At 40.4% G+C, this 27,265-nt stretch overlaps 1 protein-coding gene across 3 annotated transcripts; it reads right to left on the reverse strand.

Moving 5' to 3' along the window:
• Positions 1-350: 350 nt before the first annotated feature.
• LOC104237688 (uncharacterized) lies at positions 351-7,288 on the reverse strand. 3 transcript variants are annotated; one of them, XM_009791877.2, is made up of 6 exons: positions 7,005-7,288; positions 1,862-1,925; positions 1,442-1,752; positions 1,128-1,372; positions 842-1,045; positions 351-520 (listed from the first exon to the last, which is right to left on the reverse strand). In XM_009791877.2, the coding sequence occupies exons 3-6, from the start codon at positions 1,671-1,673 to the stop codon at positions 503-505; spliced, it is 699 nt and encodes a 232-aa protein (XP_009790179.1). In that variant the 5' UTR covers positions 1,674-1,752; positions 1,862-1,925; positions 7,005-7,288; the 3' UTR covers positions 351-502. The 3 variants fall into 3 exon arrangements, with proteins under 3 accessions (XP_009790179.1, XP_070016853.1, XP_070016852.1); XM_070160752.1 differs by lacking the exon at positions 351-520 and having other exon boundaries at positions 945-1,372; XM_070160751.1 differs by lacking the exons at positions 351-520; positions 842-1,045; positions 1,128-1,372; positions 1,442-1,752; positions 1,862-1,925 and adding an exon at positions 4,282-5,547.
• Positions 7,289-27,265: the final 19,977 nt, after the last annotated feature.

The following is a 27,265-nucleotide window of genomic DNA, read 5'->3' on the forward strand; positions in this document are numbered from 1 at the left end:
ATATTGCGACGATTCTTTACTCTATAGAACGGTTAAAAATCGTTGCAATAGAGTTCATTATCAACTGCTGTTCAGGCTATTGCTACAGATATTTTATAATATTGTAGCGGTTACTTAATGCTAATGCGACGATTACGTTATACTATTGCAACGGTCACTTTTGGCTTATGTGATTGGGGCTCATGCTATTGCAACAGTTATAATGATATATTGCGACGGTTATTTTCTGGGTTACTGCAACGCCTATCATATCTCTATTGCAACAGTTATACAAACCAACAATGTAACATACCTTGAAATATATATAATTTACGAAAAAAATTATTTTTAAACAAAATCAGAATCCATAATAGGTGTAATATCCATAAAAGCAAAACATTTAACAATATCTGCCAGTGAATTAAAACACATAAGTTTCCAAAGTGTACAAAAATAAAATTTTTCTAGTTTCATCATGAATCAACCTAATACTCCTAAGTAAGATCTTCATCACTTTGGTCGCCTACTTCAAGTTCTCCACCTACAAATAATCAAAAAACAAACAATTTAGCAAAAGTTCTATAAAATCAGTGAATTCTCCATTTTAAGAGTTTCCCCACCAGTTAGAATTTGATATCTGACATGCTCAAAAAGTAGAATGCACTAGCAACTATATCAGAAGAACGATGAGATGCACAGATGCACAGAACCATGAGATGCACTTCAAAGGCCCTTAAATCATGCCAGAAGAACCATGAGATGCCCAGATATGCACTAGCAACTATATCAGAAGAACCATGAGATGCACTTCAAAGGCCCTTAAATCATATCAGAACTCTAACTATATCACTAGCAACTTTACCTGTGGTTTATCAGAACTCCAATATTTCAGGAGCTCTTTAAACTGATATTCTGTTATATAATCGGGCCTTTTTGTCATTCGAACTTCATCATTTTGATAGGCATCATAATAATATTTCTTCAGTTGATTTTTATGCCTTCTCCAAGCACTTCCAATTGAAAACAAAGTCCATGTTTTTGCAGCATCAGGAATATCATACTTCAACTACAATTTGATTTCATTTGATTAGCAGAAATTGTAACATACTTTTAACAAATAACTGAACATTTGGATCGGAACTTTAAACCTTAGTATATGTCCATAAATCGTCTTTTGTGTCCATTTTCCTCCAATCCATTATATCCCGCGGGCAAAGAGTTGCAGTCCTTGCCAGTGTACCGAGGAAGCTACCAAACTCTCTTACATCTTCTTTAGTAGGACCAATGGGCTGATTCAAATTGTTAAGCGTGATCACCTTACGCGTCTTTCGGCCATGGACACTACACATTTGTGTCCTGCCTCTTTTTTTATTTGGAGTTACAGGACCAGAAGCTACAACAAATTACAAAAAATCAGAGGTGATGGATGAATTCAGTAAGATTCTAAGTTATGTAGACTTACCTTGTTCTTCAGATCGTTCATTAGCTGTAGGAGTGGTAGAATCTATTTGCATCTGCTTATCTACAATGTGCCCCTCTACAAATTGCTCCTCTACATGTCGTTTATTTGCTTCAGATCGTTCTCCTATTATCGGTTGTTCTTCAATTAGTTTTATCAGATGATCTTTCTCTGACCGTATAGCTTGAACGGTTTCTTTTGTTGTCAATGATATTCTCTTTTTTTTGCCAAACATGATAAACTTCCAGCTTGAACATATGATGAGTTTTTTCCTTTTTTATTTTTTCTTGAAGACCCTTCTTGACCCATGACATCTAAATTTGTGTAAGTTTAAGAAAATCAAAGCTAATCAGGTTAGACAATGGAACACAACAAAGAAAAAAAGGAAGAAAAGGCATGAAAGAGAAATTTTGTGCCACTTACTTGAAAGAGAAACTTTATGCAAATTACTTGAATCTACAATCAGTAACAGTTGCGGGTCTAAAACCTGTAAAATTGAAGCAATTCAATATAGAGCTGTAAGGAAAAAACAATTGCAAAAAGTTAAAGCATACAAACAAGAAAAACAATCACATAATATTTCTAAAAAATGGCATTATTACTCATTAAAAAACAATGACGACTATATATTTAAAGAAATTCAAAAGATCATTTATCAATCATCTGCCTCCATCTAATCCCAATCAATATCATTATACTCATCCTCCTCTTCCAATGTTTCCATAGTTGTATCTTGTGATTGAGAAGGCATATCAATGATATAGCAGGTATATCTTCTCTCGACCATCTGGCATCCACGTCGAGTAATATATTTGATGAACCGGTATCATCATTAGGCTCTCTCCGAATCGTTTCTCCAATATTAGGACAATTCTCTTCTTCCAAATCATACAAATCAACAGGGACTTTATTTCTTGCATAATAAACATCTTTCTCAATTGGATCCTCCACATAAAAAACTTGATGTACTTGAGATGCTAGTACAAAAGGGTCATCCATACTGCATTTTTTGTTGAAGTACACCGGCATTAATCCATATCCATCAATTTCATTATGAAACCAATAACATCTAAATAGTACAACACTAAAACACTAAAACAGTCCCAATAATCAATTTCAATTATATCCTGAATATCTCCATAGTAGATAACCGTTCCATCGATGGGATTTTAGTTTCTAGCACTAGCAAAACTATCTGTTGTTCCTGACAAAGTCACTCCATTATTTTGAGTCAAGCATGGAGCATCTCGTTCTATTGTATGAAATCGATATCCATTAATGAAATAGGCACTATATCTTTTAGCCACTGTATTAGGCCCTTTAGCTAGCCACCTTAAATGATTGGGCACTTCAACATTTTTAACTTTCTCTCTAAACCATTTTTCGAATTCTCGACTATGAATTCATGCTTTTAACCATGCATTTCCTCTAGTATGATTGTCAATTAAATTCTTATGTTCCCTATAAGTACAAATATAAAATTTAATCATTAGACCATTGGAGATAAAGTTTAAAATATCTTATCATGAAAAAAATGAAGTTTAAAGTTTAAACTACAAATGACAGTTATATATTTTATCTTACTTGATAAGTGTCTCAACTTGTTCATCTCCAGTATTGAACAAAACATATCGATGTGCTTCAGACCATAACTATAAATCCATGTCAAAAGTCTTGCCTTTCCTTTTCTTCTTACTTCCGATTCGATGACCTATATTAGGAAATATAGGTGAAGAATCATCTCCCTCTATTTGAATGCATTCATCATCCTCAGTTTGATAGCGACTGAATCTTGTCTTCACCCCATCATGTAAGTATCTCGAACAAAAATTCAAGCACTCTTTGGCCAAATGCTTTGTACTTACACAGGTTTCTCTCCAAGGGATACATCTAACGCAAATGAGTCGGACCACCAAGCTTAATTTCATTTACTAAATGGATAGGCAAATGTGTCATTATATCAAAAAAGGTTGGTGGGAAAATTGTTTCAAGCTCACATGCTATATCTATAATTTCAGACTGCATTGTATCAAGATCTCTTTGCCTTATAACCTTACTACATATGGTTCTAAAATAATTACCCAACCAAATCAAGGTGAAAGAGACATTCTTGGGTAACACCTTTATAACCGCAACTTGGAGCAAGTAATGCATTATGAAATGAGCATCATGACTCTTGTATCCTGATATTTTCATCTCATCCACTTGCACTCAATGTGATATATTAGAGGCACACCCTTTTGGTAATTTGGCATTTTTGAGACGGTGCAAAATAATCTTTTCTCTTCCGGTTTCATGGAGTAACAAGCTTTAGCCAGATGAACTTTTCCATTTTTATCATCTTTTAATGGTTGAAGCTCCTTGCGTATCCCTATTTCATCCAAGTCATAGCGAGAATTTACATGATCCTTGGACTTTCCAAGTATATCCAATAAAGTCCCAAGCAAACTATCACATATGTTCTTCTCTATATGCATCATGTCAAGATTGTGCCTCAATTTATTATGTGCCCAATATGGCAATTCAGAAAAGATGGATCTTTTCTTCCACGGACCGTCATTATGTTGAGGCCTTTTCTTTTGTCCTTTTCCAAAGACATTATTGAATTCACGCAGTTCTTCAAGCACGTCTACCCCCGATAAGGGAGTAGGCATGGCTTTATGCTCCTCTTTACCGTTAAATGATTTCTTATATTTCCGAAATGGATGATCATGTGGTAAAAATGCCTGATGCCCCATGTAACACATCTTATAACTATGTTTGAGATATTGAGAGCAAGTATCATAAGTACAAGTGGGGCATGCCCATCTCCCCTTGGTGCTCCATCCACAAAGCATTGATAATGCTAGAAAATTACTAATTGTCCACAATAAGACTGCATGCATTACAAAGGATTGGTTAGTTTCAACATCATATGTTTCTACTTCCATTTCCCACAACTCCTTCAACTCAGCAATTAGTGATTGTAGGTACACATCTATATCCTTTCCTCGAGATGATGGACCTGGAATGATCATTGACAACGTTATATACTCTGGCTTCATGCAAATCTATGGTGATAAATTATAGTTCATTAACATGACTGGCCATGTACTATGAGAAATGCTCATGGTTCGAAATGAGTTAAAATCATCGCTTGAAAGACCCAATCTAACATTACGAGGATCTTTAGAGAAGTCATGGTGCAACAAGTCAAAATCCTTCCAAGCTTCCCCATCAACAGGATGTCTTATATTGCCATCTTTGGTTCGTTCGGTAGCATGCCATCTCATAGCTACAGCTGTTTCAGGACACATGAATATCCTCTGAAGCCTAGGCTTTAAAGGAAAGTACCTTAAAACCTTTGCAGCGACTTTGGTATTCCTATTAGTCAAGCCACCACGCACATTCTTCCATCTAGAAGATCCACACACAGAGCAATTATCTGTCTTCTCATTCTCATTCCAAAATAACATGCAATCGTTAGGGCATGCATGTATTTTCTCATAATGTAGACCCAAATCTTTTATCACATTTTTTGCCTTATGAAAAGACTCGGTTAACTTAGCAAATGGAAATGCCTCTTTTATCAAGTCTAACAAGTCTGAAAATGCCACATTACTCAACCCATGAATGCATTTAAACAAGAACAACTGAATAGTGAAATCCAGTTTAGAGAAATTTTCACACCCTGGATATAACTCTTGTTTTCCTTCTTCCACTAATTTAAAAAATCTCTTTGCATCTTCAGATGGTCCCTCTCTCACTCCTTCATGGTTCAAGTCACCTTCTACATTTCTAAAAGTATCATGAAGCAGACCATCAATATCGTCATGCATATCAGAACCATCATCATCATTGGTTGGATGTGGCAAATCTTTTGAGGAAAACCCTTCTCCGTGAAAACCCCATTTGGTGTATCCATGTGTAAACCCATAAGCAACTAAGTGATCCTCCACCACATTTCTATAATGCCAATAACAATTAAAACACTTTTTACGGGGCATAATATTTCATTTTCTTGGGAAGATCGTTCAAACGCTTTATCAAGAAAATCATCACACCACGAATATACTCATCAGTGGATCTTCAGAGACCCATCTAACTTTTATCTCCATAACTCATTTATCCTATGAGACACAAAAGTAAATCAACAATTAGTAATCCCTATTCCAATAAGCTACAATTATAGTATTCATGGTTACACTAACATGGACTGACGAACAAACTCATGTTTCAGTAGGTATGTATAAGTTGCCACAATTAACATATGGATGGCATTTAATATGTTACAGTATAAGGGATGCAATGATACTGATGCCCATTAGAGTCACAAGAAAGAATACTCAAACTACTGGATTTGGCTCAGAATTTTGTGTAAAAAGCCTACTTTGAAACACATAATCTCAATGCAGTACTCTTATTTGATATTCCAAAGGAGTAACTATACACAGAGTTCAAAGGAAATAATAAGGAGAGCACAAGACAATCGACATCAAATCCACATGCTGCTGCAGTGCTGGACAGGACATTTGACATGGCAATCCTGGCAATATTTTTTGGATACAATTGATTCCAACTGACAATATTTTTTTGGAAACAATTGAATAGAGCAAGAACACAAATATGGGCAGTAGTTGCTTTCAAATTTAGGAGCAGAATGGAGTATTGGTTTTCATGCAACCATGACCGAGAGATTATATTTAATACTGGAAATGGTAATGATGCAGTATGATAAATCCCACATCAACAACACAAGGACAGTAAATGTGATACAACAAAAAAGAGGCTATGTACCCAATTATCATATTAGGACTATAGTCCATATGGAACAAGGCTATATGTGCAAGCAGCAGATATTAACATCTTTGGGCTATTCAGGCAATCAACAGAACTGGACAGTGCAAATAATATGGGCTTATGTTCTCATACAATGGGACGACGTCATTTTTTACGAGCTTAAAGGACTAGTTCTTTGTGGTTGTATCTTCACTAGGATAGTTTTAATAAAAAATTTAGGATATGCATATAAAACACCCATTTTAGAACACAAGAGCCAAACAACCAGAAAACCAACAAAAAGGTAAAATCCCCACATATATACGGCAATTTCTCCAACTCTCCCAACTTTAAATTTCCCTATTTAAGTTTTAGAACTTTGTCGACCTCAACAATGGAGTTTTGAAGGGTATTTGTCGCTTTAATTCCTTCTAAACAGCAGTAAACTCAATATTCAGTACAAAATAAACTTTGAATAAAATTTTGGCTCAAAGAATTGAAACCCAGTTTCTCAAACTCCAATTTTACTAAAACCCAAAATTTAAGCAACAACAACAACAAAACCCAAAATTTAAGCAATCTTCTTTAATTTTTTATCATTGATTTTTTTCACGGAAAACTCAAATCTTCACCAAATTTGAGATACAAACTTTAAACCATACAAAAATTAAAAACCAAATATAAATTAGAACAAAAGATAGTAACTTCATAGAAACCCATTTGTGTATTTTGTAATCTTTTGCAAAAACACTTGAATGGAAAATCTAGAGATAGGGAACTGGTAAGCCATGGAGGAGAGCATGCAGACCTATTATGGTAGAGAGCGATATTGGTCGAAGCCTTCGCTAGTCGAAATCCGTCGCTGGTCAAAGTCTCACTGGATGTGGAGCCGTTTTTTGCTCTTGAAGAAGCTTCACTGGAGGATTTTTCTCAATGAACTAAATAGAAAAGAAGAAAAACCCTCTTTTACTTTGACTGGTCGAATTCCTTCGCATGTGGAGCCGATTTTCGCTATTGAAGAAGCTTCAGAGGGTTTTTGATTTGAGCTCTTTTTCTCAATGAACTGAAGAAAAGAAGAAGACCCTCTTTTACTTTAATTTGATACTGTGTAATTTTCTAATTATTTTTTAATTATAAAGGGAGCATTGGCGGGTTTAGTGAAATAATTGGAGGGAAATGAAGTACTCTTTTTTACACAGAACCGTCCCCATAGAGTCATTTTACAAAACTGTCTCCATAGAGAGATATGTGGTACTAATGTAACCGATGCTAAATTACCGATGCAATAGGTTTATTTTATAGTAGTGAAGGCAAGACTGTGATCGCTAGGCAGCTGCCTCGCTATCTCTGGTGATAATCTGCGACTGAAATAGTCAACAACCGTTATCGTGGCCTGAGATACCTAGATCTGCACACAAGGTGCATGGGGTAATGTGAGTACACCAACTCAGTAAGTAACAAGTCCAACCTATGGACTGATAGGTAGTGACGAAATAAACCTCAGCAATTATAACACAATTAAACTAAACAGAAAAGTTCGACTGCTGGAAATTCAATTATACAACTCAGCAGTAAAGTAAATACTTGTGACGACCCTGCCAGTCGTTTCACGAGTTACCACTTTATTTCCCCCATTTCTTCTTCTTATTGCTTTATTTATCGGTTCTATGAGTGATCAGATTGGTTGGCTCGGGTTCGGAGAGGTTTTGGTAAGGTTTGAGACACTTAGAGTCTTTTGAGTAAGATAAGTTGAAAAAGTTAACTGGATATTGACTTATATGTTAGAGGGGTTGGATGTGAGTTCCGATAGTTTGAATAGCTTCAGGAGGTGATTTGGGACTTAGAAACATGATCGGAATGAGTTTTGGAGGTTCGGAGTAGATTTAGGCTTGAATTGGCGAAGTTGGTATTTTGGTGATTTCCGATTGATAGGTGAGATTTTGATATAGGGGTTGGAATGGAATTCCGAGAGTTGCAGTAGTTCCGTTGTGTCAATTGGGATGTGTGTGCAAAATTTCAGGTCATTCGGACGCGGTTTGGTTGGGTTATTGATCAAAAGTGTAATTCGGAAGATTTTGGAAACTTATGCTTGAATCTGATGAGGTTTGGTAGATTCGATGTTGTTTGAGGTGTTTTGAAGATTGTTATAAGTTTGAATAAGGTTATGGGATGTGTTTGTGCTTTTGGTTGAGGTCACGGGGGCCTAGGGGTGATTTCAGAGGGTTGACGGAGAGTTTGGGAGTTTGGAGGAACTACAGATTTTTGCTGCTTCTATTGTTTCCGTACCTGCGGATTCGGGACCGTAGGCACGATGCCGCGGATGCGGAAGATAGGTTGCATAAGCGGAAAATGGCTAGGAAGGCAGGAACTGCAGAATCGGTTGTGACCTTCGCAGGTGCGGAATGTTCATTGCAGATACGGAAAGTTGGGACTTAAGTGAGGACCGCCGATGCGGTGGTCTTGAAGTGGTACCGCAGAAGCAGGAATTGGGTCGCAGATGCAAAATCCCTGGGCCAGAATGTATAAATTGTTTCCTTCACTATTTTTGAACTATTTCACCATTTCTAAGTCGGCTTTGGAGCTTTTTGGACGATTTTAAAGAAATATTTCAAGGGGACTTCATTGAGGTAAGGGTTTTGGACCTAAAACTCATTCCTATGGTATTATTTCACGGATTAGAGCTATAATTAATGAAATTTAAGGGTTAAATTGAAAAAACAAGGGCTTGGTATTGGAGACCTAGACTTGAGGATTTGAGGGACCATTGGTGGTCGGATTTTGGTACTTTTAATATGTATGAACTCGTAGTGATGTGAATTTTATTGAATTCCGAGACGTGGGCCCAAGGGTCGGGTTTTGGTAATTTTGGGATTTATGTTGTAAATTGATTATTTTTGCGTGTGCTTCGTTCCCTTAGCATATTTTAACACCGTGATTCTGATTTTGGATAGATTCGACGCGAGTGGAGGCCGATTCGAGGGGAAAAGGTGTCGCGGGCTAGAGTTGGACCGGATTGAGGTGAGTAATGATTGTAAATGATGTCATGAGGGTATGAAACCCCGGATTGCACATCGTTGTGCTATATTGAGGTGACACACATGCTAGATGACGAGCGTGGGGTAGTGCACTATTGGGGATTGTCACTTAGTCCGTCCCGACTGACTATTTTTGGGCTGAATGCTATATTTGGGCCTCGTGCCAACTATTTGAACCCTTAGGGGACTTTTATTGATATTTTCTCACTGTTTTGACTTTATACTTGAACTCCGTCATGCTATATTCTACTGCTTTTCATAACTCATCCATTTTTACTCTACTTTAACACTTAAATAATATTTTAAATGATATTTTGGACTGAGCACTATGTTTTACTGTTGCCCGAGTGGCTGTGGGATTCTGATTGAGTAAGGACGAGGGCCTATGTTGTAAGGAAACACTGATTATGATTATGAGGCTAAGGGACTGAGATATGTATGTCACGAGATGGCTTGTTGATATGAGGCCGAGAGCCTAATGATGATGCCATGATATGGCTTGATATTGTACTTAGGTCGTAAGGGGCCCCTCCAGGAGTCTGCACACCTCCAGTGAGTGCGGGTACCCATTGTGATGTGAGATATAGCCCGAGGGGTTGGTATGGTTTCTGAGATATTGCCCGAGGGGCGGATTTTATTGATTGTGCCCGAGAGGCGATCCTTTATGTGTTTATCTTTCCTATTTGCATGTCATTTGCTTGCTTAATTGTTAAAAAGGCATTTTATGAAGTTTAAACTGAACTCAGTAATTTTACACATCTTTACTACTTCACTGTTTTATTGGCTTTTACTTCTTCCTTATAGCCTATAATGTGCCTTACGTGATTTCTTGCTTTCAGTCTTTATTTATGATTATTACTCACTGAGTTGGAGTACTCACTTCATTCCTTGCACCCCAGTGCAGATTTAGGTGTTGTTGATCCTGCTCGAGAGGGTTGAGAGCTCCCGACAGATTTCGGAGTTCACGAGGTAGCTATTCGGCGTCCACAGCCCCGTGTTTCTCCCCCTTTATCTCATTTCCTTTCCCTGATTAGTGACTTTGTAGTAGCTTTGTAGACCTTTCTTGTATTATTAGGATTTGGTAGTTGCTCATGACTGGTGACACCCCGATATCGGGCTGTGTTGGGTTTTATTTCTGCAAACTGTGATGTTCACTGCTTATACTATGGGATTATTTATTATGTTTCAGACTTAATTCGTATTGTTTAACTGCTTAAAACTGAATGGGAATGTGATGGTTGGCCTTGTCTTCGTGAGAGGTGTCATCACGATTGGGTCCGGGTTTAGGGTCGTGACAATATCAATCCGAACAACATGAAGTATAAAGCTCATCAAAACTCTACATGTCAATGCCAAAATGCATGAAAATGCACTGTATGTTTCCATTCTCAAGTGCTTAACCGCTCGGTACTGCATATGGCCTTCCAGCCCAGGGAAATCCATCCCGTAACATATAGAACACTAACTGCAAATAAACCAGTACTGAGGAAACAAGGGTAATCCAACCCTGAGGAGAAATCCATCTCCAGGTATATACATATATATGAACACACTCAACCACTCGGCACCGATTATGGCCATCCGACCCAGGGAAATCCATCCCGGAACATACTCATCACTGACTGTAAGTCACTCCGTACCGAGGAAACAAGGGTAATCCAACCCTGCAGAGAAATTCATCTCCAGATATCAATACTTCGGACAAATCCATGTCCAGGGAAATCCATCCCTCAAAACATCATCTGCGCTCATTGGGGGTGTGTAGACTCCGGAGGGGCTCCTTTCAGCCCAAACGCTATAACAAGCCAACGAAGGCATAGTCAATAATTTGTTGCGGCGTGCAGCCCGATCCCATAACTGTCACTCGTATTCAGGCTCTTGTCCTCGCTCAATCATCACTCTCTAGTCTCTCACACACGGGCTCAAAATGCCATGAAACTAGCCCGAAACAACAATATGATGTGCCAAAATAACAACAACCGAGACTGAGACATGATATGATATGCATGAACAAGACTGAGTACAGAATATCAATGAAACTAATGAGATGACAGGAATAAACGACCACTTAGGTCTCAACAGTATTGGCGTGAAGCCCTAGCATGATTTATAGTTCATTTCCTTAATCATATAATCACAACACGCATATCAACAAGAAAGAGTCTATAAGCGGTTCCATGGAATAAAACAAGCCATAATTTCACGGTGCACGCCCACGCGCCCGTTACTTGGCATTTGCGTCACTTCAATATTAATCACATAACATATTATTTGGGTTTCAAACCCTCAAAACCAAGTTTGGAAGCGTTACATACCTCAAACCAAGCCAAAACTCTAGCCCACGATGCCCTTGCCTCACGATTCGTCCTCCAAATGCTCTGAACCTAACCAAAATAAGTATATTATTATCAATATATGCTAAAGGAATGAAACCCATACGAAAATTTTCAAATTAGACCAAAAATCCCGAATTTTACACAATTATTTGTAGAGTGAGTCCATTTCTCGTGCCATTTACAATAATGTTTTCCTTTTCCTTATTCTTCTTTAGGTATCTTATGTCCAATTTGGCTCAAACCCAACCTCCGGGCCCATGTCTTGAAATCCGATAATAGAAATCTCATTCTCTCACGAGTCTACCCATATCAAATTCACCAAAATTTGACGTCAAATGTTCATCCGAATTAGTAAAATCCACTCTCCAAATTTTCTTCCATTATCCCCAATTTTCACCCCAAATTCCCAAATTAAATGATACAAATCAAGACTCAATCATGGAATTTAACCAAATTTGAGTGAAGAACAGTTACCCCAATCACTCCTCTAAACATCCCCTCCAAAATTGCCTTCTCTCGAGCTCTCTATTGAATTTTTGAATTTTGGACTCAAACCCTCATTTTTGAATTTAAACATTCCGCCTAGATTATTCCTCTTCCGAACGCGGTAATGCCCTTGCGTTCGTGAAGCACAAGCTGCCTCAGGCCAAAAGTCCCTTCTTCGCGAACGCGAGGACCCACTCACGAACGCGAAGACACTCTTCTTTATCTAATGCGAACGCGTAGACTTAATTGCCTGAAGCTCCAAATGACTGTTGGCATAGGCTTAAACTCATGAACCTTCGCGAACGCATGAACTAAATTGCGAACGCGAAGAAAACCCAGCTTCCCCTCTCAACATCCCTTCGCGAATGCGATAGCCATCTCCTGAACGTGATGAGTGAATTCTCTACAACAAAATAGAAGAAAATCTGCCAACTTCCAAAACCAAGAATTGGTCCGTTAACCACCCGAAACTCACCCGAGGCCGTCGGGACCTTAACCAAATATGCGAACACATCCCATAACATCATTCAAACTTAGTAGAGCCTTCGAATCACTCCAAACAACATCAAAGCACCAAATCACCATCGAATTCAACCCTAGGGACTTCTAAACTTCTGAATTTTGCATACGATACCGAAACCTATCAAAACTCATCCGAATGACCTGAAACATTGCACACACATCACAAGGACCTACTCCAATTTCCAGAATTCCATTCTGACCACAATATCAAAATTTCCACTGCCGATCGAGAAATACCAAATTCCAATTTTGCCAATTCAATCCTAATTCTACACGGACCTCCAAATCACACTCCGGATGTGCTTCGAAGTCCAAAATCACCTAACGGAGCTAGCCAAATCATAAAAATCCAAATCCAAGATCGAATACTAAAAAGTCAAAATCTAGTCAAACATTTCAAATTTAAAGTTTCAAGCTGAGAATTGTTCTTCCAAATCTATTCTGATTATCCTGAAAACCAAAACAGACGATTGACTTACGTCATAAAACATCATACTGGTCTATTCATGCCCAAGAACTGGCGAGCGAAGTGCAAATGCTCAAAACGACTGGTTGGCTTATTACATCCTCCCATTCTTAAACATATGTTCGTCCTCGAACGTGCATATAGTTGTTCTGAAAACCATCAAATTGTTGTGTAACCTTACCATGCACATACCCGGGAGTGATACCACGTCACCCTATCTCATATAGGTTTGATAGCACAATATAACTGAAATTTCACAATCCAACCTAGCCATAAACCTTAGAACCAAATTTCCACTTTCGAAATTATCCATAAGATCAGAATCTCACATCTACACACCGAATAAGTTTGAACACAATGTATCAAGTCATAACCATACTTTAAGATGGAAATCACATGATATACGACACAACTCAAACACTCATAGCGATAACTTCTAATCACAACAGCTTCTCAAACCACCCGATTCCGGTAATAAGACACTTATCAAACCAAAGCCTCATTCCAACACTTTTGGATACTGCCAATGATGAATGAAACACACAGAAAGTCATAACTATTCATCAGATCAACCAGTCATGGAGCTCCCTCTCCTTCGGCAAAGACCATAGTAAATTTCGAAGCCGAATCCCAATATTATCCTTCCAACATGCTAAAATCGAATCTGATAGTATTCATTATAGATCCCAATGACCTCATCTCATCCAACACGACTACTCTAGTGACATGACACATCAATACAATCTAAAGCCACAAACCGTACAATTCGCGCACCAACAAGCAACAATCCAAATGTTTTCAAATCATGGAAAATAACTCAAATGAGAGAGTTGTACCGCAAACTCACAAGTACCACCACAACCTGATGCTAACAACCTATCATATACCGTAGAACCAGAATACACGAATCTAACCCAAAGAATCATACCTCCACATAACTTTGTTGCAATGCGCGACTCTATCCAAACACTGGTCCACATGAAATACCTCAAGTCACCATGCTCAAAATCAACTACCATGCGCAATTTGATATCTAGTACCAAAAGTGAATCACCATAACCACGGAGAAGCAAATGACGCAATGCCATACCAGTCCGAAAGAACAAATCCAATGCGCAATCAATCATACAACACCCAAATGCCCATTTCGCTCAAATCCCGTTGTAAAGCTCAAATAAAACCATATCATTTGTGCATACAATCAACGAATCACAATCCCGCGTAGCATACAAGAGTAACTCACAAACATATCTCAGGACATGAATAAGCTTATTAACACCCAAATGACACCTTCCCCAATAATAGCAGTCCGGAGTCAAAATATTCAACTCGGTATAGAACACCTTCATATTGGCTTACTAATGAACCCCAAATCAACTCTAGTCACCCATAATAGATAAATAACTCTCCGAAAGTTCACAATGCCTGAATCATGGCACATACTATCATCTAACTAGATTTGCCCACATCTTCATAGTTCACCACAACGAAATAACCTGTTTATGAGAATTTTCAGTCTCAAAATCCATGAAGCACATGAATCACCCCATCCGATCTCAACTCTACCGCCTGGATATTTAACACACCTCTAATACTCGATCATTCCACGAGGGATACTCCTATAATTCTTCTATGCCACCAAGCAAACTTAAATATCAACAGTCGATCCAACAAGAGAGTGCCGCAATACCAAGGAAGTACCCTTAACTCAAACACATTACCCTTTTTGAAATGTTTACCCTCATCATGCCGCACCAATTTGTAATATCATTTACCTAGTCATTTGAAACTGCCAGTGCTGCCTAAGAATTTATGACATTCATTTCAGAACTGAACTGTGACCTTACACATGCAAATCTCAACCCTACACAACATAATGCATATACCATGCCATCCTATGAAAAATATGAGAACTTCATAATCCATTCTGAGCCACAAGCAACTACGTACTCCATTAACCAAGAACTTTCCATTTGATACAATCTAGAAGAAAATTACTATACATCACTTGCTCCTCACGCCAATAGAAAATATACATCTCTAATCGTGGTAGAAACCATCAAGAACTCTCCGAATTGCATTTGCACAAAATCAAACCGTCAGGACTGAATCCTTCTAACTCAACCAATCTACACTGGTCACCAAATTCCAAGAGCATTGCCACGAAACACTTGTAGAAACTCATTACCTTATAAGCACCCAAGAACTAATCATATCCCTTACCATGTCGATCAGACCTACTACCAATCTATCCTATTTATCCAAGTTCCTTATGAATTACCTTCGAATTGATACTTCTCCTTGCCATAATACCGCAATCCTCAAACCAAACTTACCACACGAGACCCAAGCATAAACCACACCATATAAGGCTCATAAGCCGCCGAATACTCTCTTAAATATCTCCAAAAGCACCACATTCAAAATACTTACCCTGAATAGACTTCCTGCAAATATAAAGCTCGTCCCCTACCTCGGGCTAGTGCCCTCCTCGGCCTCTACTGTGACGACCCGGCCAGTCGTCTCATGAGTTAGCACTTCGTTTCCCCCATTTCTACTGCTTATTACTTTGCATAATGGTTCTATATGTGATTGGGTCGATTGGTTAGGGTTCAGAAAGGAATTGGTAAGGTTTGAGACACTTAGTCTCTTTTGAGGAAGCTTAAGTGAAAAAGTCAATCGGATGTTGACTTATGTATTATAAGGCTCGGATGTGAGTTATTATGATCCGAATAGCTTCAGGATGTGGATTGGGACTTAGGAGCATGATCAGAATGAGTTTTGGAGGTCCGGAGTAGATTTAGGTTTGAATTGGCAAAATTAAGTTTTTGGCGATTTCTGGTTGATAGGTGAGATTTTGATATAGGGGTCGGAATGAAATTTCAAGAGTTGCAGTAGTTCCATTGTGTCATTTGGGATGTGTGCGCAAAATTTTAGGTCATTCGGACGTAGTTTGGTTAGGTTTTTGATCAAAAGCGGAATTAGGAAGATTTTGGAAAACTTAGGCTTGAATCCGATGTGTTTTGGTTGTTTTGATGTTGTTTGAGGTGTTTTAAGATTGGTACAAGTTTGAATACGGGTTTTGGATATGGTGATGCCTTTGGTTGAGGTCCCAGGGGCCTCGGGCGAGTTTCGGGTGGTCAATCGGGCCATTTCATGAAGTTTGGAACTGCAAAAAATTGCAGGTAAATGCAGCAGAAAAATGACCTTCGCGTTCATGAGAGTGTCCTCGCTTTCGCGAAGGGCCAGTTGAGGAAGCTGGAATTTAAGCCTTTGCATTCGCAAAGGGCTAGGCATCTGTGCATTGCGTTCGCGATGGTGTTGTCGCATTCGCGTAGAAGAAATGGGCAGCTGAGCTTCGGGGGAATTTATTCAACGCGATCGCGAAAGAGGAATTTTGGAAAAGGTTATGTTGTTCTTCGCGAATGCGAGGCTTTGACCGCGTTCGCAAAGAAGGATTTTAGGCCTGGGCAGAAGGTTTAAATAGTCATCTTGTCCGCGAATTTGGGGTTTATTTCTTCCATTGTTGGTCGTTTTTGGAGATTTTTGAAGAAGATTGAAGAGGGATTCAAGGGGAATCACTTGGAGGTAAGAAGTTTGGACTTAAAACTCAATTCTAATGTGAAATCTACCTAATAAATCGTGAAATCTAAGCCTAAAATTGAGAAATTAGGGCTTGAGATTAAGAGACTTTAAAATGAGAATTTAAAGGGTCATTTGGACTCTAATTTCAGTGTTCTTGGAATGTATGGACTCGTGGGAGGATAAGGATTCCATTCATGAGATTTTTATCGAGTTTCGAGACGTGGGCCTAAGGGCCGGGTTTGTCCAATTTGGGGATTTTTGGTATTATTTGATTGTTTTCGCTTGGGCTTCGTTCTCTTAGCATATTTTGACCCCATGATTCTGATTTTGGATAGATTCGATATGAGTGGAGGCCGATTCAAGAGGCAAAGGCATTGCGGAGTAGTATTTTCACCAGTTTGAGGTAAGTAACCATTGTAAATCTTGAACTGAGGGTACAAAACCCCGGTATTTTGGCTTGTTTTGATAAATGCGGTGACACACATGCTAGGTGAAGAGCGTGTGGGCGTGCACCAGTAGGGATTGTGACTTGGTCCGTCCCGTAGCGACTATTAAGCCGCATATTTGATTTGGAATATTATGATATTTCGTACTTTAGTCATTTATACTCTATTATGGGTTGTATGCCATGTTTGGGGCCTTGCGCCGACCTGTTGAGACCCTTAGGGGCATTTTACTGTTTTTCCTCACTCTACTTGTTGAAAGCATATCAGTCATGTTTTACCAGTTTAAATGTTTAAAACTAGTTTTATCACACTACTTTTAAATGTGAGAACTGTTTAGACTGAGTTCTCTAATATCTACTGTTGTGCTCGAGAGGCTGTGAGGTTAATGACTGAGAGAGGTTGAGAACCTAATGGTGAGGATAGTTATATATGTATGACTTATGGATCGGGTTGCACGCCGCAACGATATATATATATATATATATTGGATCGGGCTACGCGCCGCAGCGATATGACGCTTGGACTGTAGGAGCCCCTCCAGAGTCTACACACCCCCAGTGAGCGTAGTCGACTATAAACTAAGGATCGGGCTGCACGCCGCAGCGGTTTCTATGAATTCTATTATTATGAGATATTAATGAGCTTGAGTGCTGAGATTGAGTACTGAGTGACTGAGAGGCTGCCCGAGAGGCCATATATTGAACGACACTTTGCCTGAGAGGCCCAGTTATGATATTTTTTTACTAATTTCACTCTTCTTTTAAAATAAGCCTCTATTGTAAGAAATTGCTAAGTGTATGATTTCAAGTATTTAAACTGAAAATTATGATTTTTCGATGAAATTGGTTTTAAATTGTGGAATTGGATCTGTTATCATGTTGCCTATTCATTTATATGATTTTTAACTGCTCGTCACTACTTTCAGACCTTATTTACTTTAGTTACTTACTGAGTTGGCATACTCACGTTACTCCCTACACCTTGTGTGCAGATCCAGGTTCCCGAACGATAGAGTGAAGGTCCTCAGCTGATCCAGAGTTTGCCGGAGATTGTAAGGTAGCGGCATGACGTCCGCAACCCTGTTTTCTCCTTCCTATCTTGTTCTTTTCCGCATTTTCTAGACTTATGTTGTATTAGACAGTCAATTATGTATTAGAGGCTTTAGACTCGTGACACCAGATATTTGAGGTTGTGTTTTCTTATGTTTTTTATTGGTTTCCGCACATTTAGTTATTTTAAACACTTATTATAAAAATTTGGTATTTAAACACGTGTTAGAAAATGGCTTATTAAAAGAAATGGGGTGTGATTAAATGGTTGGGTTGGCTTTCCTAGTAAAGTGATAGGTGCCATCACGACTGTTATTTGGGGTCGTGATAAGTTGGTATTAGAGCCTAGGTTATATAGGTCTCGCGAGTCATGAGCTGGTTTAGTAGAGTCTCGCAGATCGGTACGGAGACATCTGTACTTTTCGTCAAGAGGCTGCAGAACCTTTAGAAAAAACTTCATATTCTTGAAATTCTTGTCGTGCGAATCTGTTGATCCAAGTACTAAACTTTTGTTATTCCATTCTCTCACAGATGGTGAGGACACGTGCTACTGGGCAGAATTGACGACCACCAGTACCACTAGCTGGGGCCACTAGAGTCTGAGGACGCGGTCGAGGCCATGGTAGGGGCAGAGCAGCTAGGGCAGCACCTGCAGATCCACCAGTTGTCCTAGTTCAGGATTAGGTCCCAGTTATGGAAGCTACAACAACACCAGCTCAGGCTCCAGTTATGCCTATTGTGATTCCAGGCCTTCAGGAGGCTTTAGCTCAGATTTTATCAGTGTGTACCGGTTTAGCTCAAGTAGTCTCAGTTACTACAACTGCAACTACTTCTCAGTCCCTGGGAGGGACCTAGACTCCCGTTGCTCGCACACCTGAGCAGGTTATATAGAGACTCCAGGCACCGAGGGCACCTCCAACCCAGCCGGTTGCACCAGCTCAGGAGTTTGTGGTACCAGTTATGCTGGACGACGAGCAGCATCGACTAAAGAGGTTTGGTAGACTCCAGCCTCTGACTTTCAGCGGTGCAGAGGGCGAGGATGCCTAGGGTTTCTTAGATAAGTGCTAGAGGATGCTTCATACAACGGGGATTCTAGAGACCACTAGTGTAACATTCACTACCTTTTAGTTTTTTGGGGATGCCTTCACTTGGTGGAGGCTTATGAGAGGTGTAGGCCTGTTGGTGCAGCGCCCCTTACTTGGCAGCATTTCTCTGTTCTCTTTCTGGAGAAATATGTGCCACAGTCTCTCCGAGAGGAGCTCGGCAGGCAATTTAGCAGTTGCATGAGGGAGAGATGACTGTGACGTAGTATGAGATGTAGTTCTTTGAGTTAGCCCCTCATGCGGTTTGGTTGGTTCCCACAGATCGAGAGAGGATCAGAAGGTTTGTTGATGGCCTCACATATCAGCTTCAGATTCTCATGACTAGGGAGAGGGTGACAGGTGCTACTTTTGAGGAGGTTGTTGACATCGCCTGTGAGATTGAGTCGGTTCGCTGCCAGGAGTGAGAGGAGAGGGAGGCCAAGAGGCCTCAAGGATCTGGTAGCTTTAGCAGTGCTCCTTTGAGGGGTCAGTTCCAGTAGGTCAGAGGCCGTCCATTCAGGCAGGCTTATTCAGCTCGCCTAGTTTATTGTGGGGCATCATCGAGTCATGGTTCTCACAGTTTTCATCAGGTCCACTCATCACTCAGTGCCCTTCCTGCCCAGAGTTCGTCCCGTTCTCCATCAGTTCAGGGTTCATCATTGCTAGGTCCTTCTACTGGTCATTTCGATGCCAGGGGTTCCTGTTATGAGTGTGGAGTGTTTGGGCATATGAGGAGGCAGTGTCCTCGTATTCATGATGGTCCGTCTCAGTAGAGGGGTTAGCTCTCGACTTCAGCTCCAGTTACTTCACCACCCGCCCAGCCAGCTAGGGGTGAAGGTCAGTCAACTAGGGGTCGCCCTAGAGGGGGAGGTTGATCAGGTGGTGGTCAGGCTCATTTCTATGCCCTCCCAGGTAGACCATATGCTAGTGTTTTAGATACCGTGATTTTAGGTATTATTTGAGTCTGCCACAGAGATGCCTCTGTATTATTTGATCTCGGTTCTACCTTTTCTTATGTGTCATCATACTTTGCTCATTATCTGGATTCACCCCGTGAGTCTCTTGTTTCACCTGTTTATGTATCTACTCAAGTGGGCGATACTGTTGTTGTAGACCGTGTGTACCGGTCATGTGTGGTGACTATTGGGGGTCTGGAGACCCAAATGGATCTCTTATTATTATGTATGGTAGATTTTGATATCATTTTGGGCATGGATTGGCTATCTCCGTGTCGTGCTATTCTGTACTGTCATGCCAAGATAGTTACATTGACTATACCGGGTGTGCCACAGATCGAGTGGCAAGGTTTGACTGATTATGTTCCCAGTAGAGTGATCTTATTCTTGAAGGCCCAGCGTATGGTTGGGAAGGGATGTCTTTCGTATCTAGCCTATCTGAGGGATGTCAGAGCTGAGACAACCAGTATTGATTCTGTTCCAGTTGTGAGGGATTTCCCGATGTGTTTTCTGTAGACCTGCCAGGCATGCCACCGTACATGGACATTGATTTTGGTATTGACCTGGTGCCAAGCACTCAGCCCATTTCTATTCCATCGTATCGTATGGCACTAGCGGAGTTGAAAGAGTTAAAGGAGCAACTTCAGGAACTCCTTGACAAGGGGTTCATTCGGCCTAGTGTGTCACTTTGGGATGCGCCAGTTCTATTGGAAAATAAGAAGGATGGCACTATGAGGATGTGCATTGATTATAGGCAATTGAAAAAAGTAACAATTAAGAACAAGTATCCTTTGCCTCGCATTGATGATTTATTCGACCAGCTTCACGGAGCGAGAGTGTTCTCCAAGATTGATATCCGTTCAGGTTATCACCAATTGAAGATTAGGGACTCGGATATTCTTAAGACAACTTTCAGGACCCGATATGGTCATTATGAGTTCTTGGTTATGTCTTTTGGGCTAGCCAATGCCCCAGCAGCATTCATGCATTTGATGAACAGCGTGTGCCGGCCTTATCTCGATTCGTTTGTCATAGTCTTCATTGATGACGTTCTGGTGTATTCGCATAGTCAGGAGGAGCATGCAGAGCATTTGAGAGTTGTATTGTAGAGATTGAGGGAGGAGAAGCTTTATGCAAAATTCTCCAAGTGTGAGTTTTGGATCAATTTAGTGGCTTTCTTGGGGCACGTGGTGTCCAGCAAAGGTATTTAGGTAGATCCGAAGAAGATATAAGCGATTCAGAGTTGGCCCAGAGCGTCCTCAGCCACAGAGATTTGCAGCTTTCTTGGTTTGGCAGGCTATTATCGCCAGTTTGTTCAGGGGTTCTCATATATCGCCTCGCCCTTAACCAAGTTAACTCAGAAGGGTGCTTCATTTGTATGGTCGGGCGAGTGTGAGGAGAGCTTTCAAAAGCTCAAGACAGGTTTGCCCACAATTTTAGTGCTAGTTTTTCCATCAGTTTCAGGTTTATATACTGTGTATTGTGATGCTTCAAGAGTTAGTATTGGTTGTGTATTGATACATGAGGGTAGAGTTATTGTTTATGCTTCTCGTCAGTTAAAGCCCCATGAGAAGAACTACCCCGTCCATGATTTGGAGTTGGCTGCCATTGTTCACGCGTTGAAGATTTGGAGGCATTACTTGTATGGTGTGTCTTGTGAGGTGTTTACTGATCATCGTAGCCTCCAGCACTTGTTCAAATAGAAGGATCTCAATTTGAGGTAGTGTAGGTGGTTGGAGTTACTTAAGGATTATGATATCACCATATTGTACCATCCGGGGAAGGTCAATGTGGTGGCCGATGCTTTTGAGCCGAAAGTCAGTGAGTATGGGGAGTTTGGCACATATTCCAGTTAGGGAGAGACCTCTTGCAATGGATGTTCAGGCCTTAGCCAAGCGGTTCACGAGGTTAGATGTTTCAGAGCCCAGTCGGGTATTGGCTTGCGTGGTTTCTCAGTATTCCTTATATGATCGCATCAGAGAGCTCCAGTATGATGATCCGCATTTTCTTGTCTTTAAGGACATAGCTCAGCATGACAATGCCAGAGATGTGACTATTGGTGATACTGGGGTATTAAAGATGCAAGGCCGGATTTGTATGCCCAATGTAGATGGGCTTCGGGAGTTGATTCTGGAGGAGGCTTATAGCTCGTGGTATTCCATTCATCTGGGTGCTGCAAAGATGTATCAAGATTTGAGGAAGCATTATTGGTGGAGAAGAATGAAGAAAGACATAGTGGGATTTGTAGCTCGGCGTCTCAATTGTCAGCAGGTGAAATATGAGCATCAGAGACCGGGTGGCTTGCTTCAGCAGATGGATATTCTAGAGTGGAAGTGGGAGAGGATCACTATGGATTTTGTTGTTGGACTTCCACGGAATTTGAGAAAGTTCGATGTTATTTGGGTGATTGTGGATCGGCTGACCAAGTCCGTGCACTTCATTCCTGTGTGTACTACCTATTCTTCAGAGCGATTGGCAGAGATCTATATCTGGGAGATTGTTCGTTTGCATAGTGTCCCAGTTTCTATCATTTCGGATAGGGGCACTCAGTTTACTTCGTAGTTTTGGAGGGCTGCGTAGTGAGAGTTGGGTACTTAAGTTGAGTTGAGCACAACTTTTCACCGTCAGATGGACAGGCAGTCCGAGCGCATTATTCAGATATTAGAGGACATGTTGCGTGCTTGTGTCATTGATTTAGGAGGGTCATGAGATCAATTTCTACTTCTTGTAGATTTTCCTTATAACAACAGCTACCAATCGAGTGTTCAGATGGCTCCATATGAGGCTTTGTATGGGAGGCGATGTAGATCTCCATTTGGTTGGCTTGAGCCGGGCGAGGCTAGGCTATTGGGGACTGACTTGGTACAGGATGCTTTAGACAAGGTGAAAGTGATTCAGGAGAGGCTTCATACAGCGTAGTCGAGATAGAAGAGCTATGCTAACAAGAAGGTTCGTGATGTGTCCTACATGGTTGGCGAGAAGGCTCTGTTGAAGGTTTCACCCATGAAGGGTGTTATGAGATTTGGGAAGAAAGGGAAATTGAGTCCTCGGTTCATTGGGCTTTTTGAGGTGCTTCGAAAGATTGGGGTGGTTGCTTATGAGCTTGCTTTGCCACCCATCTTGTCGAGTGTGCATCCGGTATTTCATGTTTCTATGCTCCAGAAGTATATTAGGGATCCATCTCATATTCTGGATTTTAGCACGATTCAGTTGGATGATGATCTAATTTATGATGTGGAACTAGTAGCTATTGTGGGTCGTCAGGTTCGAAAGTTGAGGTCAAAGGATATAGAATCAATGAAAGTGCAGTGGAGAGGTCTGCCCGTGAAGGAGGCTACCTGGGAGACCGAGCGGGAGATGCGGAGCAGATATCCTCACCTATTTGAGGCTTTAGGTATATTTCTTGACTCGTTCGAAGATGAACGTTTGTTTAAGTTGGGGAGGATGTGATGACCCAGCCAGTCATCTCATGAGTTACCGCTCCGTTTTCCCCATTTCTGCTTCTTATTGCTTTGTATAATAGTTCTATATGTGATCGGGTTGATTGGTTAGGGTTCGGAAAGGAATTGATAAGGTTTGAGACACTTAGTCTCTTTTGAGGAAGCTTAAGTTGGAAAAGTCAACAGGATGTTGACTTATGTGTTAGAAGGCTCAGATGTGAGTTCCGATGGTTTGGACTTAGGAGCGTGATCAGAATGAGTTTTGGAGGTCCGGAGTAGATTTAGGCTTGAATTGGCGAAATTGAGTTTTTGGCGATTTTCGGTTGATAGGTGAGATTTTCATATATGGGTAGGAATGGAATTACGAGAGTTGCAGTAGTTCCATTGTGTCATTTGGGATGTGTGTGCAAAGTTTCAGGTCATTCGGACATGGTTTGGTTAGGTTTTTGATCAAAATCAGAATTCAAAGATTTTGAAAAACTTAGGCTTGAATCCAATGTGTTTTGGTTGATTTGATATTGTTTGAGGTGTTTTGAAGATTGGTACAAGTTTGAACAAGGTTTTGGGATATGTTGGTGTCTTTGGTTGAGGTCCTGCGGGCCTCGGGTGAGTTTCGTGTGGTCAATTGGGCCATTCCATGAAGTTTGGAACTGCAGAAAATTGCAGGTCAGTGCTGCAGAAAAATGACCTTCGCATTTGCGAAAGGGCCCTCGCGTTCGCCAAGGGTCAGTTGAGGAAGCTGAAATTTAAGCCTTCGCATTCGCGAGGAAGGCTCCGCATTCCCGAAGGGCTGGGCATTTGTGCATCGCGTTCACGGTGGTGTTGTCGCGTTCGCGTAGAAGAAATGGGCAGCTGAGCTTCAGGGGAATTTATTCAACGCGTTCACGAGTGGGGTAACGCGATCGCGTAAGTTTGTTTGAGTGAAACATCGTGTTGGCGATCGCAAAAGAGGAATTTTGGTCAAGGTTATGTTGGGCTTCGCGAACGCAAGGCTTTGACCACGTTTGCGAAGAAGGATTTCAGGCATGGGCAGAAGGTTTAAATAGTCGTCTTGTCCGCGAATTTTGGGTTTATTTCTTTCATTGTTGGTCGTTTTTGTAGATGTTTGAAGGAGATTGAAGAGGGATTCAAGGGGAATCACTTGGAGGTAAGCATTTTGGACATAAAACTCGATTCTAATGTGAAATCTACCTAATAAATCATGGAATCTAAGCCTAAAATTGAGAAATTAGGGCTTGAGATTAAGGGACTTTAAAATGAGAATTTGAGGGGTCATTTGGACTCTGATGTTAGTGTTCTTGGTATGTATAGACCCGTGGGAGGATAAGGATTCTGTTGACGTGATTTTTATTGAGTTTTGAGACATGGGCCCGGGGGTCAGGTTTGGCCAATTTCGGGATTTTTGGTATTATTTGATTATTTACGCTTGGGCTTCGTTCCCTTAGCATATTTTGATGCCGTGATTCTGATTTTGGATAGATTCGACGCGAGTGGAGGCCGATTCGAGAGGCCAAGGTATCGCGGAGTAGTATTTTCATCGGTTTGAGGTAAGTAACCATTGTAAATCTGGAACTGAGGGTACAAAACCCCGGTATTTGGCTTATTTAGATAAATGTGGTTACGCACATGCTAGGCGACGAGCGTGTGGGCGTGCACCAGTAGGGATTGTGACTTTGTCCGTCCCGTAGAGACTATTAAGCCGCATATTTAATTTGGAATCTTATGATATTCCGTACTTTAATCATTTATACTGTATTATGTTCTGTATGCCAAGTTTGTGGCCTTGTGCCGACCTGTTGAGACCCTTAGAGGCATTTTATTGTTTTTCTTCACTCTACTTGTTGAAAGCATATCCTCAGTCATGTTTTTCCGGTTTAAATATTTAAAACTGGTTTTATCACTCTACTTTTAAATGTGAGGACTGTTTGGACTGAGTTCCCTAATATCTACTGTTGTGCCCGGGAGGCTGTGAGGTTAATGACTGAGAGAGGTTGAGAACCTAATGGTGAGGATAGTTATATATGTGTGACTTATGGATCGGGCTGCACGCCACAACAATACTATATGGGTCGGGCTGCATGCCATAGCGATATATATATATATATATATATATATATATATATATATATATATATATATATATATATATATATATATATATATATATATTGGATTGGGCTGCGCGCCGCAGCGATATGATGCTTGGGCTATAGGAGCCCCTCCGAAGTCTGCACACCCCCAGTAAGCGTAGTCGACTATAAACTAAGGATCGGACTGCACGCCGCAACAATTTCTGTGAATTCTATTATTATGAGATATTAATGAGCCTGAGTGTTGAGAGTGAGTACTGAGTGTTGAGAGTGAGTACTGAGTGTTTGAGAGGCTGCCCAAGAGGCCATATATTGAGTGACACTTTGCTCGAGAGGCCCAGATATGATATTTTTCACTGATTTCACTCTTATTTTAAAATAAGCCTCTATTGTAATAAATTGCTAAGTGCATGATTTCAAGTATTTAAACTGAAATTAATGGTTTTCGACAAAACAAGTTTTAAACTGTTGAATTGGATCTGTTATCCTGTTGCCTATTCATTTATATGATTTTTAATTGCTCGTCACTGCATTCAGACCTTATTTACTTTAGTTACTTACTGAGTTGTCGTACTCACGTTACTCCCTGCACTTTGTGTGCAGATACAGGTGCCTGAGCGGTAGAGTGAGGGTCCTCAGCTGATCCAGAGTTTACCGGAGATTGGAAGGTAGCTGCATGGCGTCCGTAGCCCTGTTTTCTCCTTCCTATCTTGTTCTTTTCCGCATTTTTTAGACTTATGATGTATTAGACAGTAAGTTATGTATTAGAGGCTCTAGACTCGTGACACCAGATATTTGGGGATGTGTTGTCTTATGTTTTTTATTGGTTTCCGCACATTTAGTTATTTTAAACACCCATTTTGAAAATTTGGTATTTAAACCCGTGTTAGAAAATGGATTATTAAAAGAAATGGGTTGTGATTACATTGTTGGGTTGGCTTGCCTAGTAATGTGATAGGCGCCATCACGACCGGTATTTAGGGTCGTGACATCTACCTCAGGCTCTAGCAATAGGGGAAGCAACCCCTCCCGGGTTTGGAACATGTGTCGTATGCGTTCTCACCATCTGTGAGAGAATAAGAGAAAGAAACTTAGTCCACTATCAACTACATGATAGGAGATGAATAAAGAATAGTTTTCTAATGCCCTATAGCCTCTCGAAAATAAGTATAGAAGTGTCTGGTCTGTTGCATGCTTAAACAATGCTGTTGTATTGTTGCGAGTACAATGCAACAACTTTAACAACTTTTCCCTCTGCAATTCGCTTATCTGATTTCCTTAAGAATTAAACCAGACATCTTACTAGTTACACTGAATGCAAAGGAACTAATTGTATCAGGTTCCTTATCTGGTTCTCTCATGAAGTTTGTCAAATCATCAAAAAAAGATCTCATAACTTATCAATTTTCCCCTTTTGATGATGACAAACTTTGAATTTATATTTCCGTATGAGAACCACATTTTTAGACAGTCCCCCCTGCGATATCATGTCTAAATAGGTCAAGCAAATAGGGATGCATGGTGTAAAAGAATAAAAATAAAAACAACTACAGATAGAAAGAGAAAGTGAATGGAT

This window comes from Nicotiana sylvestris, chromosome 10, assembly GCF_000393655.2.
Source record: "Nicotiana sylvestris chromosome 10, ASM39365v2, whole genome shotgun sequence".
Taxonomy (NCBI): domain Eukaryota; kingdom Viridiplantae; phylum Streptophyta; class Magnoliopsida; order Solanales; family Solanaceae; genus Nicotiana; species Nicotiana sylvestris.

What these genes read in the sequence shown, in the direction of transcription:
- LOC104237688 (XM_070160751.1), bottom strand. Translation starts at nt 5,424, where the DNA reads ATGCCCCGTAAAAAGTGTTTTAATTGTTATTGGCATTATAGAAATGTG.